Source organism: Dendrobates tinctorius, unplaced genomic scaffold (assembly GCF_039654945.1).
Source record: "Dendrobates tinctorius isolate UK_male_01 unplaced genomic scaffold, ASM3965494v1 ptg000069l, whole genome shotgun sequence".
In the NCBI taxonomy this organism is placed as follows: Eukaryota; Metazoa; Chordata; class Amphibia; order Anura; family Dendrobatidae; genus Dendrobates; species Dendrobates tinctorius.
Window position 1 is genome coordinate 26,640,316 of NW_027361737.1, and position 16,021 is coordinate 26,656,336.

The following is a 16,021-nucleotide window of genomic DNA, read 5'->3' on the forward strand; positions in this document are numbered from 1 at the left end:
AAACTTTTCAAGATGGGTGGTGACCATGGTGGCCATTTTGACGTCGGCCATTTTGGATCCAACTTTATAAATGGCCCACCCAGGTGTATCCATATAAATTGCCCACGCTGTACACACACATACACACAAAAATACATACATATGACACACAGACACACACACATATGCACATACAGTTACACATGCAGATACAGTGGCATAAAAAAGTTTCTGCATCCCTGGTCAAAATCACTGTTATTGTGAATATATTTTTTTGGACCTAAAATACAAAGGAAATGTGTCATCTTTAGCTTTAGCCCTTTTAGACACCATTTCATCTTCAACTTGCTTAACTGTTCACAATAACTGTAATTTTGCCCAGATGTGCCCAAACTTTTACATGCCACTGTACACACGCCTACATACATATATATACGCATTTTTACATTTTTTATGAAAGTCAAAGAAAGTACAAGCATATGACAATCCAATATATAATGACTTATCTGTCTATATCAGCAGGCTGCAAATCCTTGTACAAGACTCACAGCAACATGAGTGGAGACAAGAAATCCAGACATACCATCTTTAAGAAAACCTCCCGTGACAAAGCGGTTAGTATTCCTCTATATGCAACATAAGCAATGTTTTGTCTTCTATGTTCTTTAAAGCGCATCTTCACTTTCAAAGGGAAATTGGTTAGAGTACAGGACTTTTCAAAACCACTTTATTAGAATTTTGTGCTGTTAATGCGCAGCACGGACCGCCCATGGTCTGTGCTGCAACTGCACTGCACCAGACAGCATCCCTCCGCTAGGCTTTAGGGTGGGAGTGAGCGCCATAAGATCTTAGAGCACTCTATCCTGCACTGAAGACAGTAACTAAGTGTGGTAAGCAGGACGCTACCTAGTTTATTGCATCCCGCCGTACAGATCTCAGGTGGTCTGTGCTGCAGCTTAACAAAAAAAACATGTAAGGCTAGTTTCACACTAGCGTTTATGAGCGCAGCGACGGCCTGCGCACGGCCGCCGCTAAGCCCCGCCCCCTGCCGCGCCCCCGCCGGTTGCTCCGCCCACCGGCGCATGACGCTGCATGCGCCCTGCGTCCCCTATCTTTATCACTGGGGGTGCAGGCCATGCGCAGTATGCGTTTGGCGGCGCATGCGCCTTTTTGACGGTGCGCCGACGCAACCAAACTGCAGCAGGTTGCGTTTGGCGCAGGTCGGCGCACCGTCAAAAGGACGCATGCGCCGCCAAACGCATACTGCGCACGGCCTGCGCCCTGTGATAAAGATAGGGGACGCAGGGCGCATGCAGCGTCAAGCGCCGGTGGGCGGAGCTAACGGCGGGGCCGTGGCAGGGGCGGGGCTTAGCGGCGGCCGTGCGCAGGCCGTCGCTGCGCTCATAAACGCTAGTGTGAAACTAGCCTTATAGAGTGATTTAGGAAAATGATTATAGTGCAAAGTCCTTCACCATGATAGTTTTTCTTTTGAAGGTGGAGGTACACTTTGTGTATGTAAAACAATTTACTTATATATACAAATATAATAAACTATACCCATCAGCAAAAATTGCATCAATGTTTTTATCTAAGCTAAATATATATGCCATGATAAATTGAGTACACAAGTGGTCAAAATTGTTGGTACCCCTCGTTAATGACAGAAAAACCCACATTGGTCACAGAAATAACTTGAATCTGACAAAAGTAATAATAAATAAAAAAATCTATGAAAATGAACAAATGAAAGTCAGACATTGATTTTCAACCATGATTCCACAGAATTTATAAAAAAAAAAATAAAACTCATGAAATAGGCCTGGACAGAAATGATGGTACCCCTGAAAATAATGTGACAAAAGGGACATGTTAAATCAAGGTGTGTCCACTAATTAGCATCACAGGTGTTTACAATCTTGGAATCAGTGAGCGGGCCTGTGTAGAGGGCTACAGATACTCACTGTGCTGTTTGGTGTCATGGCGTGTATCACACTCAACATGACCAGAGGAAGCGAAGGAAAGAGTTGTCTCAGGAGATTAGAAAGAAAATTATAGACAAACATGTTAAAGGTAAAAGTTATAAGACCATCTTCAAGCAGCTTGATCTTCCTGTGACTACAGTTGCACACATTATTCAGAAATTTAAGCTCCATGGGACTGTAGCCAACCTCCCTGGACGTGGCCGCAGGAGGAAAATTGATGACAAATCAAAGAGACAGATAATACAAATGGTAACAAAAGAGCCCAGAAAAGCGTCTAAACAGATTGAAGGTGAACTTCAAGCTCAACGAACATCAGTGTCAGATCGCACCATCCGTTGTTTTATGTTCCAAAGTGGACTTCATGGCAGATGACCAAGTACAAGGAGGACACCATTGTTGAAAAAAAAAATCATAAAATAGCCAGACTGGAATTTGCAAAACTACATGTTGACAAGCCACAAAGCTTCTAGGAGAATGTCCTATGGACAGATGAGACAAAAAATGGAACTTTTTGGCAAGGCACATCAGCTCTATGTTAACAGATGAAAAAATGAAGCATATCAAGAAAAGAACACTGTCCCTACTGTGAAACATGGAGGAGGCTCTGTGATGTTATGGGGCTGCTTTGCTGCATATGGCACAGGGTGTATAGAATCTGTGCAGGGTACAATGAAATCTCAAGACTATCAAGGGATTCTAGAGAGATATGTGCTGCCCAGTGTCAGAAAGCATGGTCTCAGTCGCAGGTCATGAGTCTTACAATAGGAAAATGGCTAAAAACACACAGCTAAAAACACCCAAGAATAGCTAAAAGGAAAACATTGGACTATTCTGAAGTGGCCTTCTATGAGACCTGACCTAAATCCTATTGAGCATCTTTGGAAAGAGCTGAAACATGCTGTCTGGAAAAGGAAACCTTCAAACACAAGACAGCTGGAGCAGTTTGCTCTTGAGGAGTGGGCCAAAATACCTGTTGAGAGGTGCAGAAGTCTAACTGACAGTTACAGGAATCGTTTGATTGCAGTGATCGCCCCAAAAGGTTGTACAACAAAATATTAAGTTAAGGCTACCATCATTTCTGTCTAAGCCTATTTCATGAGTTTTATTATTTTTTTTAAATTCTGTGAAAGCATGGTTGAAAAACAACGTCTGACTTTCATTTGTTCATTTTCATAGATTTTTGATTTATTACTATTTTTGTCAGACTCAAGTTATTTCTGTCACCATTGTGGGTTTTTCTGTCATTAAACGAGGGGTACCAACAATTTTGACCATGTGTGTAAATACCAGTTCTTTGTCTAGAGCCTCATTCAGACATCTGTTTTTCACGTGTGTGTTCTGTTCTTGATTTTCACTAATGGAATATGTACCCATCATAGTCTATGGGGTTCTTCACATGTCTGTGCTTATTTGCAGACTGTATATCCGCAAAGAGATCACGGAGACATGTCCATTTCCATTCCAAGACATGGATCAAAATTACAGATGGCACGCGCAAGGCATCAGTGTGTAATATGTGTGCTATCCGTGATGCACATTACAGTGTACATGAGTTGCTGTCATTTTTTTTTCATAAGTGAAAATAACCGTTGAAACACTGATGGTAAAACTAAGGCTGGTTTCACATTTGCGTTAAAACAACGCTGCGCCCTGCGTCGTTAAGCCCCGCCCCGAGCCGGCTCCCTGCCCGCCCCATCCGGGATCACCGCCTACTTTCGCATTTGCACGCATGTGATCGGCGCACCTTATCTTTAGCATAGGGTGCGCAGATCATGCGCTGACAGTGTGAAAGTAGCGTGCTGCGCACTTTTGACGGTGCGCCGTGCGCGCCGAAATGCAACATGCTGCATTTCGGCGCGCACGGCGCACCGTCAAAAGTGCGCAGCACGCTACTTTCACACTGGCAGCGCATGATCTGCGCACCCTATGCTAAAGATAGGGTGCGCCGATCGCATGCGTGCAAATGCGAAAGTAGGCGGTGATCCCGGATGGGGCGGGCAGGGAGCCGGCTCGGGGCGGGGCTTAACGACGCAGGGCGCAGCGTTGTTTTAACGCAAATGTGAAACCAGCCTAACACTGCCTAGGTACTTTACTGATGAAACTCAAATAGAAAATACTGATGAACAACAGATGGTGTTTTAACGTACGATAAAAATTACAATATTCTGAATTTTTCTGATATTAAGGTTTTATTCAGTCGTCCGTCTTTCTCTCATACATGAAAAAAAGACCGATTTCCATCAGTGTTTCGAATGAGATTTTCACCAATAATAATGTCAGTGTGCTGCCCGCTTTTACAGACGCATGGAGCATGTCCTATTCTGATCCTCAAAATCGCATCAGAACAGAACGTTCTCTGACCCTCACGGATCCCATTCTCAGATCCGTGATTTTCACGTATGTGTGAATGGAACTATAAGGCTGGAGTCACACTCAACGAATAAAAAATCGGTCCGATTTTAACAATACGAAATCGCACAAAGATTTCTTGTCCAGGGATCCGTCTGTCATCCCATTTTCCGGCGATGAACCGATTTTATTCGCATCTAAGAATCAAATTGACATTCAATGCCAATGCCTGATGCTCTTTCATGATGACCTGGAGAAGTCTTGCGATTTTATCACAAGTCACACGTGTGGTGCATTTTCAATGCGATTTTTAATCGCATCCATAGACTTGCATTGTCGAATCCGATCCGAAAATCGGTGACAATCGCAGCATGCTGCGATTGTCTCTGTCCGAGGAACGGATCCGATAAAAAAAGCATGATGGGAGCAGCACCATAAAATATCATTGGGACGAATGCAATGCGATTTTTTTTATCGCATTGCATTCGTCCGATTTAATCACTAGTGTGACCCCGGCCTAAAACTGTGAGTCTGTGTGCTTTCCGATAAAAAAACCTGGAAGCACATGAACATTTCACACAAATGTGAGAACGTAGAGTAAGAGATTTTACAGATAACATTATCACTCCACGTCACACAGTGCAGACATACAATAATATCTACATCCAGGCACTTACTGCTGACGTCTCGTCTGATTAGAGCCGCGTCTCCTGTTTCTTCTCCATCTGGTCAAACCTTCATGTCGACATCTCCCAGCCGCAACTCGTCTTGTCACTAGGATAATCGCAGCCCTGAAAATAACATGGGCACATAAATTGTATACATACATGTGTCTTCCCCCTGAATAAAGATATGTACCCACCATTAATATACTATTAGGCTATGTGCACACATAGTTTTTAGGTGCTGCGGATTTCTCCCTGCGGATTTTGTAAAATCTGCAGGTAAATTTCAGGTCAAAAGACCTGCGGTTTACCTGCAGATTAGGCTGCGGTTTAGCCCTGCGGTTTATCACCTCTACAATGGAGGAGATGGGAAACCGCAGCGGAATCCGCAGAAAAGAAGTGACGTGTCATTTCTTTCTGCGGATTTTCATTCCAAGAATTCCACTCATTCCATCTGATTTGTTTTTTCATTTTAAACACCTCCAGTTTCCAGTTCAACTGCTATTTGCAATGTCCATTAACAATGCTCATGGCAGTCCTTGAAAGTAGTAGGGATCCGCTACATGTGCACATGCTGCGGAATTTTCTCCTTCGTCTCATTGGGGGACACAGAGACTGTGGGGTGTGTGCTTCTGCCGCCTGGAGGCCGACACTAAGTGTACAAAAAAAGAGTTAGCTCCTCCTCCGCCGCATACACCCTCGCCCCTAGGCCGGGCGTAACTCAGTTTTTGCTTAGTGTCTGATGGAGGCACACGCAGTCTGGAGTTCCAGACTAGATTTTTTTTTTTTTTTTTTTTCCCTTCCTTCTTTTCTATGAAGATAAGATAGGGGCGACGGATCCTATAGAGAGGATCCGATCTCCCCAAATCACCAACGGGCGACCACGTGTGAGTAACCCTCCACGTGTCCGTAACCCTCCACGTGTCCTCTCCCGCACCGAGGGACACATCTGGGACTTTTTTCCAGACATCTATTTTTTTAACGAAAGAGGGGCAACGCGTCCTGATTAGAGGACTCGGTTTCCCCACAAACTTCATCAGGCGCGTGTGAGCAGAACCAGTGGTCAGCCTCCACGTTGTTCCTCTCCTACAGCAGCAGTGTATGGAGGCCCCGTCCACCCCTTGGTTGTGAGTCCAGGGGGTTGAATCGGAGGCGCAGGTAAGAGCGCCCAGGAGCGGGGGTTCCGGTACAGGGGAAGAGGCCGCGAGTAAAACCGACAGAGCCAGACCCCCCTCCCCCCCCCCCCCTGCACGGCGAATAGTCCTGCTCACCTATTTAATATATGGGTCTGCTCCGGGAGCGCACCGCAAATTGGCGCTGGTGAGTAGCGGTAGCCAGGGCGTTGCACCCGGGCTCCGCACGCCGCGTGTATCGGAGCGGGCCGCGGCCCCGCTGCAAGAGGAGCCGCGAGTATCGCGCGAGGCCGCGCGCCGACTTCCGGTGGTAGCCGGAAGTCCCGCCCGCTGACTTCCGGTGGTAGCCGGAAATCCCGCCCGCTGACGCGGCGGTGGCGGCGGCGAATGGACGTGCGATATAGGGCAGGAGGTCAGAGAAGCGGCGGGCGCACAGATCCCAGAGACTTCCGCCCTAACACCTCGCATCCACGCAGGGGTACTGCGGACAGGAGCCGGTGGGTGAGTGTAACTCCGTGTGGAGAACCACGCTGCTTGTCAAGGAAGAGGTTACCCTCCTCCTCCTTCTACTCTGCCTTCAGCCTGTGCAAGTATGTCTGCCAAAGGGAAAGCTCACTCTTTCCTTTACGCGGTTTGCGTGTCCTGTGGGGTCAGGCTGCCAAGGGCACAGGCGGGTAAATATTGTGAAGCCTGTGAGTCGGAGCGCGCCCAGGAGCCCCCCACTGTTTCTGAACCCCGGGGTCAGGACCCCCCGGAATGGGCGGTGTCCTTATCGCAGTCTATGCTGTCCCTTACAAGGGCAATTGAATCCCTTCAGGGCCCGGGCAGGAACAGGGAGGGGGGTCTGCCAGCGGAAGAGAGCTCGTCCTCGTCTCAGGACCCTCCAACCATTAGAGGTCGCTCCAGTACCAGGCAAGCTCATATCAAGAGGGTTCGTTCCCCGTCGGCCGGACCCTCCGGGGCTTCGGCGGCGGGTATTAGGGCATCCCGTTCCCCGTCACTAAGCTCTGGGAGCGATCAGGATGAAGGAGAGGAGGAAGAGGCCTGGAATCTAGAGAGTCTGGGGTTCCAGGATTCGGTGGACAGTCTCATTGAGGCAGTCAACCAGACTTTAGAGATCGAGGACGATTTGCCCACAGCCTCAGGTCACAAGGTCTCTTTTAAGAAATCCAGGCGACCACATAGAAGATTTGCCACGCATCCGGAGTTTGAGGAGCTAGTCCAGAAACATAGAGATCACCCGGATAAGCGTTTTGCAATGCAAAAAGCGCTGCAGGCAAAGTATCCGTTTCCTCCTGAGCTCCATAAGGCTTGGGTAGAGTCGCCAGTAGTGGATCCTCCGGTGTCACGTTTAGCATCAAGATCGCTATTGTCGATACCCAGTGTTTCCTCTATAAAGGACCCAACTGATCGCCTCATGGACGGGCTTGCCCGCTCGGTATATGAGGCAGCAGGGTCGGCTCTGGCCCCCTCCTTTGCGGCGACTTGGGTGGCTAAGGCCATGGTTTCGTGGGGGGACGCTCTGTATAAGGCCCTCCAGGACAGGGATCTCCCCGCGGAGGTCTTAGAGGTGGCAAATCAGATGTCAGGAGCAAGTGATTATCTTGTCAGCGCCTCACTGGACGCGGCCGAGTGTTCGGCGGTGGCGGCGGCGAATGCGATCGCCATTAGGCGTGCATTATGGCTGAGACTGTGGAAAGCGGATTCTATCTCTAAAAAATCCTTAACCTCATTGCCGTTTCAGGGCAATCGACTGTTCGGTGAGAAGCTGGATAGGCTTATCTCAGAAGCCACAGGGGGGAAGAGTAGTTTCCTTCCGCAGCAGAGAAGTCGCCCGGCATTCAGGCAAACGCAAAGGCGTTTTCGACCCTTTCGTAGCCCCTGGGGGGGGGACTTCGGCCAGGGCATACTCCTCCGCAAACGATGGCCAGAGTAGGGAAAGACAAGTCTCTTACAGGGCCAATCCGCTGGGTAGAGGCCGAGGCCATTTACCCAGAGCGAAGGGGGCCAAGCCCCAAAAACCTCCAGCTAAATGACTGGAGGCACTCCGTACCTACGGACGACAGAGTGGGCGGACGCCTACTAAGGTTCAGCCACGTTTGGGTCGCAGTGACACGCGACTCTTGGGTGGCAGAACTTGTATCGTCCGGGTACAAGATAGAGTTTGTCGGACGGCCACCTCAGCGATTCTTCCGTTCGCGACTTTCCATAACAGATTCGCAGGCGAAGAGTTTGTTACAGGCTGTAGCGTCGCTACAGCACAAAGGGGTCATCGCCCCAGTGCCGCAGAGCGAAGAGTCGCAGGGGTTTTACTCCAATCTTTTTTCGGTCCCCAAAAAAGACGGGACTGTGAGGCCGGTTCTGGATCTAAAGATCCTAAACAGATTCATCAGGGTCAGGCGATTCCGGATGGAATCCCTCCGCTCGGTCATTGCAGCCATGGATCCAGGGGAATTCCTGGCCTCAATCGATGTGCAGGATGCATATCTGCATATTCCGATATTCCCCCCACACCAGAGGTTCCTGCGATTTGCGATCGGAGGACGTCACTTCCAATTCGTGGCTCTGCCCTTCGGTCTGGCCACTGCCCCCAGAGTCTTTACAAAGATAATGGCGGTGGTTATGGCCGTCCTGCATGCACGGGGCATAACGGTGTTACCTTACCTGGACGACCTTTTGGTAAAGGGGCCGTCGTTTCAGGAGTGCCAGGACAATGTCAGGATTACTCTGGATACCCTGGCCCGTCTGGGCTGGCTGATCAATTGGAGCAAGTCGTCCTTGGTTCCAGCCCAAAAAATTGTGTTCCTAGGCATGATTTTCGACACCTCCCGGGGGCTGGTGATCCTCCCTCAGGACAAGGCGCAAAAAATCAAGCAAGGGATACGGAACCTTCTACAGCCGGGCTCCAGGTCCATCCGGTATGGCATGAGTGTTTTGGGCAGAATGGTGGCGGCGATAGAAGCAATCCCGTTTGCCCAGTTCCATCTCCGTCCGCTTCAGCATGCGCTCTTGACAGCATGGGACCGGAGGCTGCTGTCTCTCAGTCATCGGTGCAAGTTGTCTCCGCTGGTACGGAGTTCTCTCCGGTGGTGGACTCGCGACTCGTCTCTGGTCCAGGGGAAACCCTTTCCCCCGGAACAATGGTTGGTGGTGACGACCGATGCAAGCCTGCAAGGTTGGGGAGCAGTTTTCCAGAGTCACATAGCCCAGGGGCGGTGGTCCGTTCAGGAGATAATTCTCCCGATCAACATTCTGGAGATACGGGCAATACGATTGGCCCTACAACATTTTCAGTGTTTCCTGAGACACCAGCCGGTGCGCGTCCAGACGGACAATGCTACAGCAGTAGCATATGTCAACCATCAAGGGGGCACGCGCAGCCAGGCAGCCATGCGCGAGGTCGGACTGGTACTACGTTGGGCGGAGAAGAACCGCGTGGTAATTTCAGCGGTGCACATCCCAGGAGTCGAAAACTGGGCGGCAGATTTTCTCAGCCGACAGGGGGTCGCGGCAGGGGAATGGTCCCTGCACCCCGAGGTCTTTCAGCAGATCTGCCAACGGTGGGGGACACCAGACGTGGACCTTATGGCATCCAGAGAGAATGCCAAAGTACTAAGGTTTGTTGCTCGATCCCTCGATCCGCAGGCAATCGCAGCAGACGCGCTGGTGCTCCCGTGGAGCCAGTTTCGTCTCCCGTACTTGTTCCCCCCGCTGCCGCTGCTTCCAAGAGTTATCAGGAAAATAAGGAGAGAGAAGGTTCCAGCAATTCTGCTGGCCCCGGACTGGCCCCGGCGGGCCTGGTACGCAGATCTGGTCCAACTAGTGGTGGACGTACCCTGGCGTCTTCCAGATCGGCCGGACTTACTGTCCCAAGGGCCGATCTGCCATCCGAACTTAGGGGCCCTGTGTTTGACGGCGTGGCCATTGAATCTTTGCTGTTAACACAGGCAGGATTCAGACGCGATGTGGCGGCCACGATGGTGAGTGCCCGAAAGCCTTCCTCGGCGAGGGTGTATCATCGAACTTGGGAAGTTTTCTTCCGTTGGTGTAGGGATCGTGAAGTGGCTCCTCTGGTTTTTTCGATCCCCAACGTACTGGCTTTTCTACAGGCAGGGCTGGACGCAGGGTTGGCCCCGAGTTCCCTCAGAACGCAAATCTCGGCCCTGTCGGTACTTTTCCAACGAAAAGTCGCTTCCGTCTGGCAGGTTAGGACGTTTATGCAAGGGGTCGCACATTTAGTACCCCCCTATAAGGCGCCGACGGAATCATGGGACCTGAACTTGGTGCTCAGAGCCCTTCAGGAGGCCCCTTTCGAACCATTGCAAGAGGTATCCTTGCCTTACCTGTCCAGAAAGGTCGTTTTTCTAGTAGCCATAACGTCTATTAGGCGGGTTTCGGAATTGGCGGCCTTATCTTGTAAACCACCGTTCCTAACCTTTTATAAGGATAAGGTAGTTTTAAGGCCAGCTCCCCCCTTCTTGCCGAAGGTTGTGTCTGCATTTCATATCAACGAGGACATCGTCTTACCTTCGTTTTGCCCGGCACCGGTGCACAGGGTAGAGAAGGCTTTGCACACCCTGGATCTGGTAAGAGCTCTTAGGAGGTATGTGACAAGGACGGCGCCATTCCGCCAGACAGATTCTCTATTCGTGGTTCCAGAGGGACGGCGGAAGGGGCTCGCTGCGTCCAGAGCGACTTTGGCCAGATGGGTTCGCCTGACGGTCCAAGAAGCTTATCAAATCAGTGGCACGCCGGTTCCGGCAGGGATCAAGGCTCACTCGGCACGGGCAGTGGGTGCCTCATGGGCACTACGACACCAGGCTTCAGCGGAGCAGGTATGCAAAGCAGCTACCTGGTCCAGTTTACATACGTTTGTCAAACATTATAACGTACATACCCAGGCATCCTCGGATGCAAGCCTGGGAAGAAAGATTCTCCAGGCAGCGGTTGCGCACCTCTAGTCAGGGGCGCAAATTAGCATGGATTGGGTGAGCTAAGATCCCGCCCAGAGGACTGCTTTAGGACGTCCCACAGTCTCTGTGTCCCCCAATGAGACGAAGGAGAAACATGGATTTTTGTGAGTACTCACTGTAAAATCCTTTTCTCCGAGACGCTCATTGGGGGACACAGCACCCACCCTACTAGCCAGTTGGCTTTTACTTATTTTGAGTTTTACAATTCCTTGTACAAGGTTTAGGGTGGCCCCTTTTTCAGACATATAGTTTCTTGCCTGAGTTTAAGGCGCGTTCTCCTACTGCTTATGCACTAAACTGAGTTACGCCCGGCCTAGGGGCGAGGGTGTATGCGGCGGAGGAGGAGCTAACTCTTTTTTTGTACACTTAGTGTCGGCCTCCAGGCGGCAGAAGCACACACCCCACAGTCTCTGTGTCCCCCAATGAGCGTCTCGGAGAAAAGGATTTTACGGTGAGTACTCACAAAAATCCATGTTTCCGCGCGGTTTTCCTGCGGTTTCCATTTTACATAGAATAAAATGGTACTGTACAACGCAGCAGATTCTGCTGCAGACCCGCAGGGCCAGAAACGCTGCGGATCCGCAGCAAAATCCGCAACGTGTGCACATAGCCTTAGCCACGCTCCATTAAAAATATAAAGTGATAAGCAGCACTGTGTCCCCCATTAACTATAATCTCTGACTTCCAATATTATAAATTACTAGCTGAAGAGCCCGGCGTTGCCTGGGCATAGCAACCAACTGTGGTTAGTTATAACAAATTATATTGATAATATTGCATATAAAAACATTTCACATCATATATTCAACACTACAGACTTGCAACACAAATTAATTAAATGATTACCCAAGTATTGATAGTATTTTATTTTCAACTCATTCAAGAGCCTTTTGATAAACAACATTTTTGGTTTTTCCTTTCGGTGCAAAGATGAACAGATTTTTGGCAGTTCCAACTCTTGAACAGATCACGTAAAGTTGACCATGAGAAAAGCATGGAGATTGCAAATCGATCCCTACTACTTTCAAGGACTGCCATGAGCATTGTTAATGGACATTGCAAATAGCAGTTGAACTGGAAACTGAAGGCGTTTAAAATCAAAAAACAAATCAGATGGAATGAGTGGAATTCTTGGAATGAAAATGTCTTCTCCTTTGGCACATCCTGTTTCTGAGCTGTGTATCTAACCCTATCCTGTGTGATAATGTCTGCTGAGCTGTGTACCTAATCCTCTCCTGTGTGATACTTTCTGATGAGCTGTGTATCTAATCCTATCGTGTGTTACTGACTGCTCAGCCGTGTATCTAATCCTATCCTGTGTGATACTGACTGCTGAGCAGTGTATCTAATCCTATCCTGTGAGATACTGACTGCTGAGCCGTGTATCTAATCCTATCCTGTGTGATACTGTCTGCTGAGCCGTGTATCTATTCCTATCCTGTGTGATACTGACTGCTGAGCGGTGTATCTAATCCTATCCTGTGTGATACTGACTGCTGAGCTGTGTATCTAATCCTCTCCTGTGTGATACTGACTGCTGAGCCGTGTATCTAATCCTATCCTGTGTGATACTGGGCTCCCCCTGCAGTCTGTGTCAGAGTGTGGTCTGTATGGGTACGGTAATAAATTGTGCTATTTCCAGCTTTACAGAAGGACGATAATAACATAGAAATGATAAGAATAATAGGCCTCAGTTACCACAACTGTCTACAAAGAAAACTGTTGCTGATAACAACCAATCACAGCTCATTTTTCATCTTTTAAACAGCTCTGGGACAGCGTGGTGAGTTTTGAGTGGCGACTTTTGTGTTTCCACTTTTATGTGGCGAGGTTGGTGTATGTGTGGTGAAATGTGTGCTGAGGGTGGTATATGTGTTGAAGCACGTGGTAGTGTGTGGCGCATTTTGTGTGTGTTCATATCCCCGTTTGTGGTGAGTATCTCATGTCAGGGCCCCACCTTATCAACTGTACGGTATATACTCTTTGGCGTCATCACTCTCATTCTTTAAGTCCCCCTTGTTCACATCTGGCAGCTGTCAATTTGCCTCCAACACTTTTCCTTTCACTTTTTACCCATTATGTAGATAGAGGCAAAATTGTTTGGTGAATTGGAACGCGCAGGGTTAAAATTTCGCCTCACAACATAGCCTATGACGCTCTCGGGGTCCAGATGTGTGACTGTGAAAAATTTTGTGGCTGTAGCTACGACGTTGCAGATGCCAATCCCGGACATACACACACACACACACATACATACATACACTTTTTCCCCATTATTTACCTAGGGGCAAAATTGTTTGGTGAGTTGGAACACGCAGGGTTAAAATTTTGCCTCACAACATAGCCTATGATGCTCTCAGGGTCCAGACGTGTGACTGTGCAAAATTTTGTGGCTGTAGCTGCGACGGTGCAGATGCCAATCACGGACATACACACATACATACATACACACACACATTCAACTTATTCAACTTTATATATTAGATATGGTCTGTGACTCTCCCTAATTAACTGTAAGGCTGGAGTCACACTAGCGAAAAAATCGGACGAATGCAATGCGATAAAAAATTGCATTGCATTTGTCCCAATGTTATTCTATGGTGCAGCTTCCATCATCTGATTTTTTTTTTCGAAACGTTTCCTCGGACCGAGACAATCGCAAGTCTATGGGTGCGATTAAAAATCGGATTACAAACGGACCACAAGTGTGACTTGCGATAAAATCGCAAGACTTCTCCAGGTCAACAGGAAAGAGCATCAGGCATTGGCATTGGATGTCAATTGGATGCTTAGATGCGAATAAAATCGGTTCATCGCCAGAAATTCGGATGACAGACGGATCCCTGGACAAGAAATCTTTGTGCGATTTCGTACAGTAAAAATCGAACCAATTTTTTAATGGTTGTGTGTGACTCCAGCCTAAGACTATGTGCACACGGAATATATACAAGGTTTTACACTGCAGGAAAAGTGATTGAGATCCCTGAAGTCTCATGCACACACTGCTTATTTTTTCCTTGCAGATTTGCAGCAGATTAAAATCCGCATATTGTCAATTCTTGCAGCGTATTTCACTCGTACTAATGGGGAAAATACATAACAAAAGCATGAGAAAAATGTGGGGAAAAAAATGTATTTTACGCAACTTTTTTCCTGCCAACACATTAGAATATGCAGCAGAATTTTCTCCTGCAAATCCTGAACATGTGCACATAGCCTTAGTCCCTGTCCTGCGTCCCCATCATTCATTATAAGTCCTTGATAGTCCTCTAATGTAAAGTGCTGTGGAATATGTTGGCGCTATAGAAATAAAATTATTATTATTATCATAATGAATCTGGGGGTGGGGAAGACGCTGTCAGGTACTGAGGATCATCTGCCACCTCCAAATTCATTACAAGTCCCTGACAGCATCTTCTCCCACCTTTCATTTCATATAAATTGTCCTATGCATCTTATCGCCTCCACTTCCAATCCCCAATAAATTTTAAGTCCCCTATAGCATCACAATGAATTGTTAGAAGGAGGAGGACACTATCAGGGGCTTGGCACCCTCCTCCACCAACCAATTCATTTTACATCCATATCTAACGTCTTCCTCCACCTCCACCTGTTCGTAAGTCCACTATACGTCCCCCTTCCTCCCATTACAATCCCCCCACATCCTCCATTGTCCCCCTTGCATCCCATCATTGTCCTCTCTCCCACGTCCATCAATGCCTTCTCCACCACCTCCATCATTGCCCTATCCATCAATGCCTTCTCCACCACTCCCATCATTACCCTTTCCACAACCTCTATCATTGCTTTCTCGTCCACCACCCCCAGTATTGCCCATTCCTTCACCTACATCATTGCCTCCTCCCCCACCACCCCATTATCACCCTTTCCTCCCCATCATTGCCCTTTCCACCACCTCCATCATTGCCTTCTCCCCCACCACCTCCATCCTTGCTTTCTCCCCCACCACCCCCATCATTGCCTTCTCCCCCACCACCCCATCGTTGTCCTTTCCACCACCACCATCACTGCGTTCTCCCCCACCACCCCATCATTGCCCTCTCCACACCTACACACACATCTGCACATTCCCCCGCAGACAGGCAGACACACACACACACAGACACATCACTCACCTCTCCGCACATTCCCCGCAGCGGCAGCATGTCCTCCAGCATCTTCGTCGCCGGCAGCTTTCTCTCTGACACAGCTGTGCGCTGAATCATGTCATCCAGCCATGCTACAGTTTCAGATAGGAAGCGCTGGCAGAAAGGACGGATCCCTGCAGCTCTGCTCCGCTGCCATTTTTCCCTGTAGGCAGGGGAGTTGCAGGCATCGCTCCCTGCCCGCCGCACATGAGGGCAATCTGGCCAGGGCCCCCACGGAGCCTCGGGCCCGGATAAACAGGCTAGATTGCCCTCAGTGTTAGCCACCCTGCAGGGGCCCCCCTCCACCTCCGGGCCCGGCTGCAAATGCGGTATGTCCGCCCCTGGCATTCACACGTAAATCGGATGTCACTCTGATGTTAGGTGATAAAAATCGCAGGACACTTGTCTGGACCGATATTGGACTGGTTTTTTATGGTGATGGGTATAAGCCCTTAGGTTAAATTCAGACAAGCATCTTAAATATCTTTTGATTTTCAGCCTGAAACAAAATGGACAGTTTTTCATCGGTATAGCATCCATTGTTTTATACATCGATAAATGTCGCTCCCTCCCTTATTTATATTCACATGATGTCTATACCACCCAATAGTATCATTATAGAGCAAAAGAAGGAAGAGAAGAAAAGACATGTGAATAATAATTAAAATTTAACTTTTATTATGATCATTAAAGTATTAATAATTAATTCATAAGTAAAATAGTTCTATCCAAGGATAACCTTTGGTAAGGCATAGGACTACTATGAATCATTAATATTTTAATGCTCACAAT

General features: G+C 48.5%; 1 protein-coding gene across 1 annotated transcript in view; it reads left to right on the forward strand.

Moving 5' to 3' along the window:
• Positions 1 to 533: 533 nt before the first annotated feature.
• The window catches only part of SAG (S-antigen visual arrestin), an 85,854-nt gene continuing 70,366 nt past the window's right edge, over positions 534 to 16,021 (forward strand). Inside the window, exon 1 of the mRNA XM_073581255.1 lies at positions 534 to 593. Coding sequence (XP_073437356.1) covers positions 534 to 593 — 60 coding nt within the window. The remainder of the gene's footprint in view (positions 594 to 16,021) is intronic.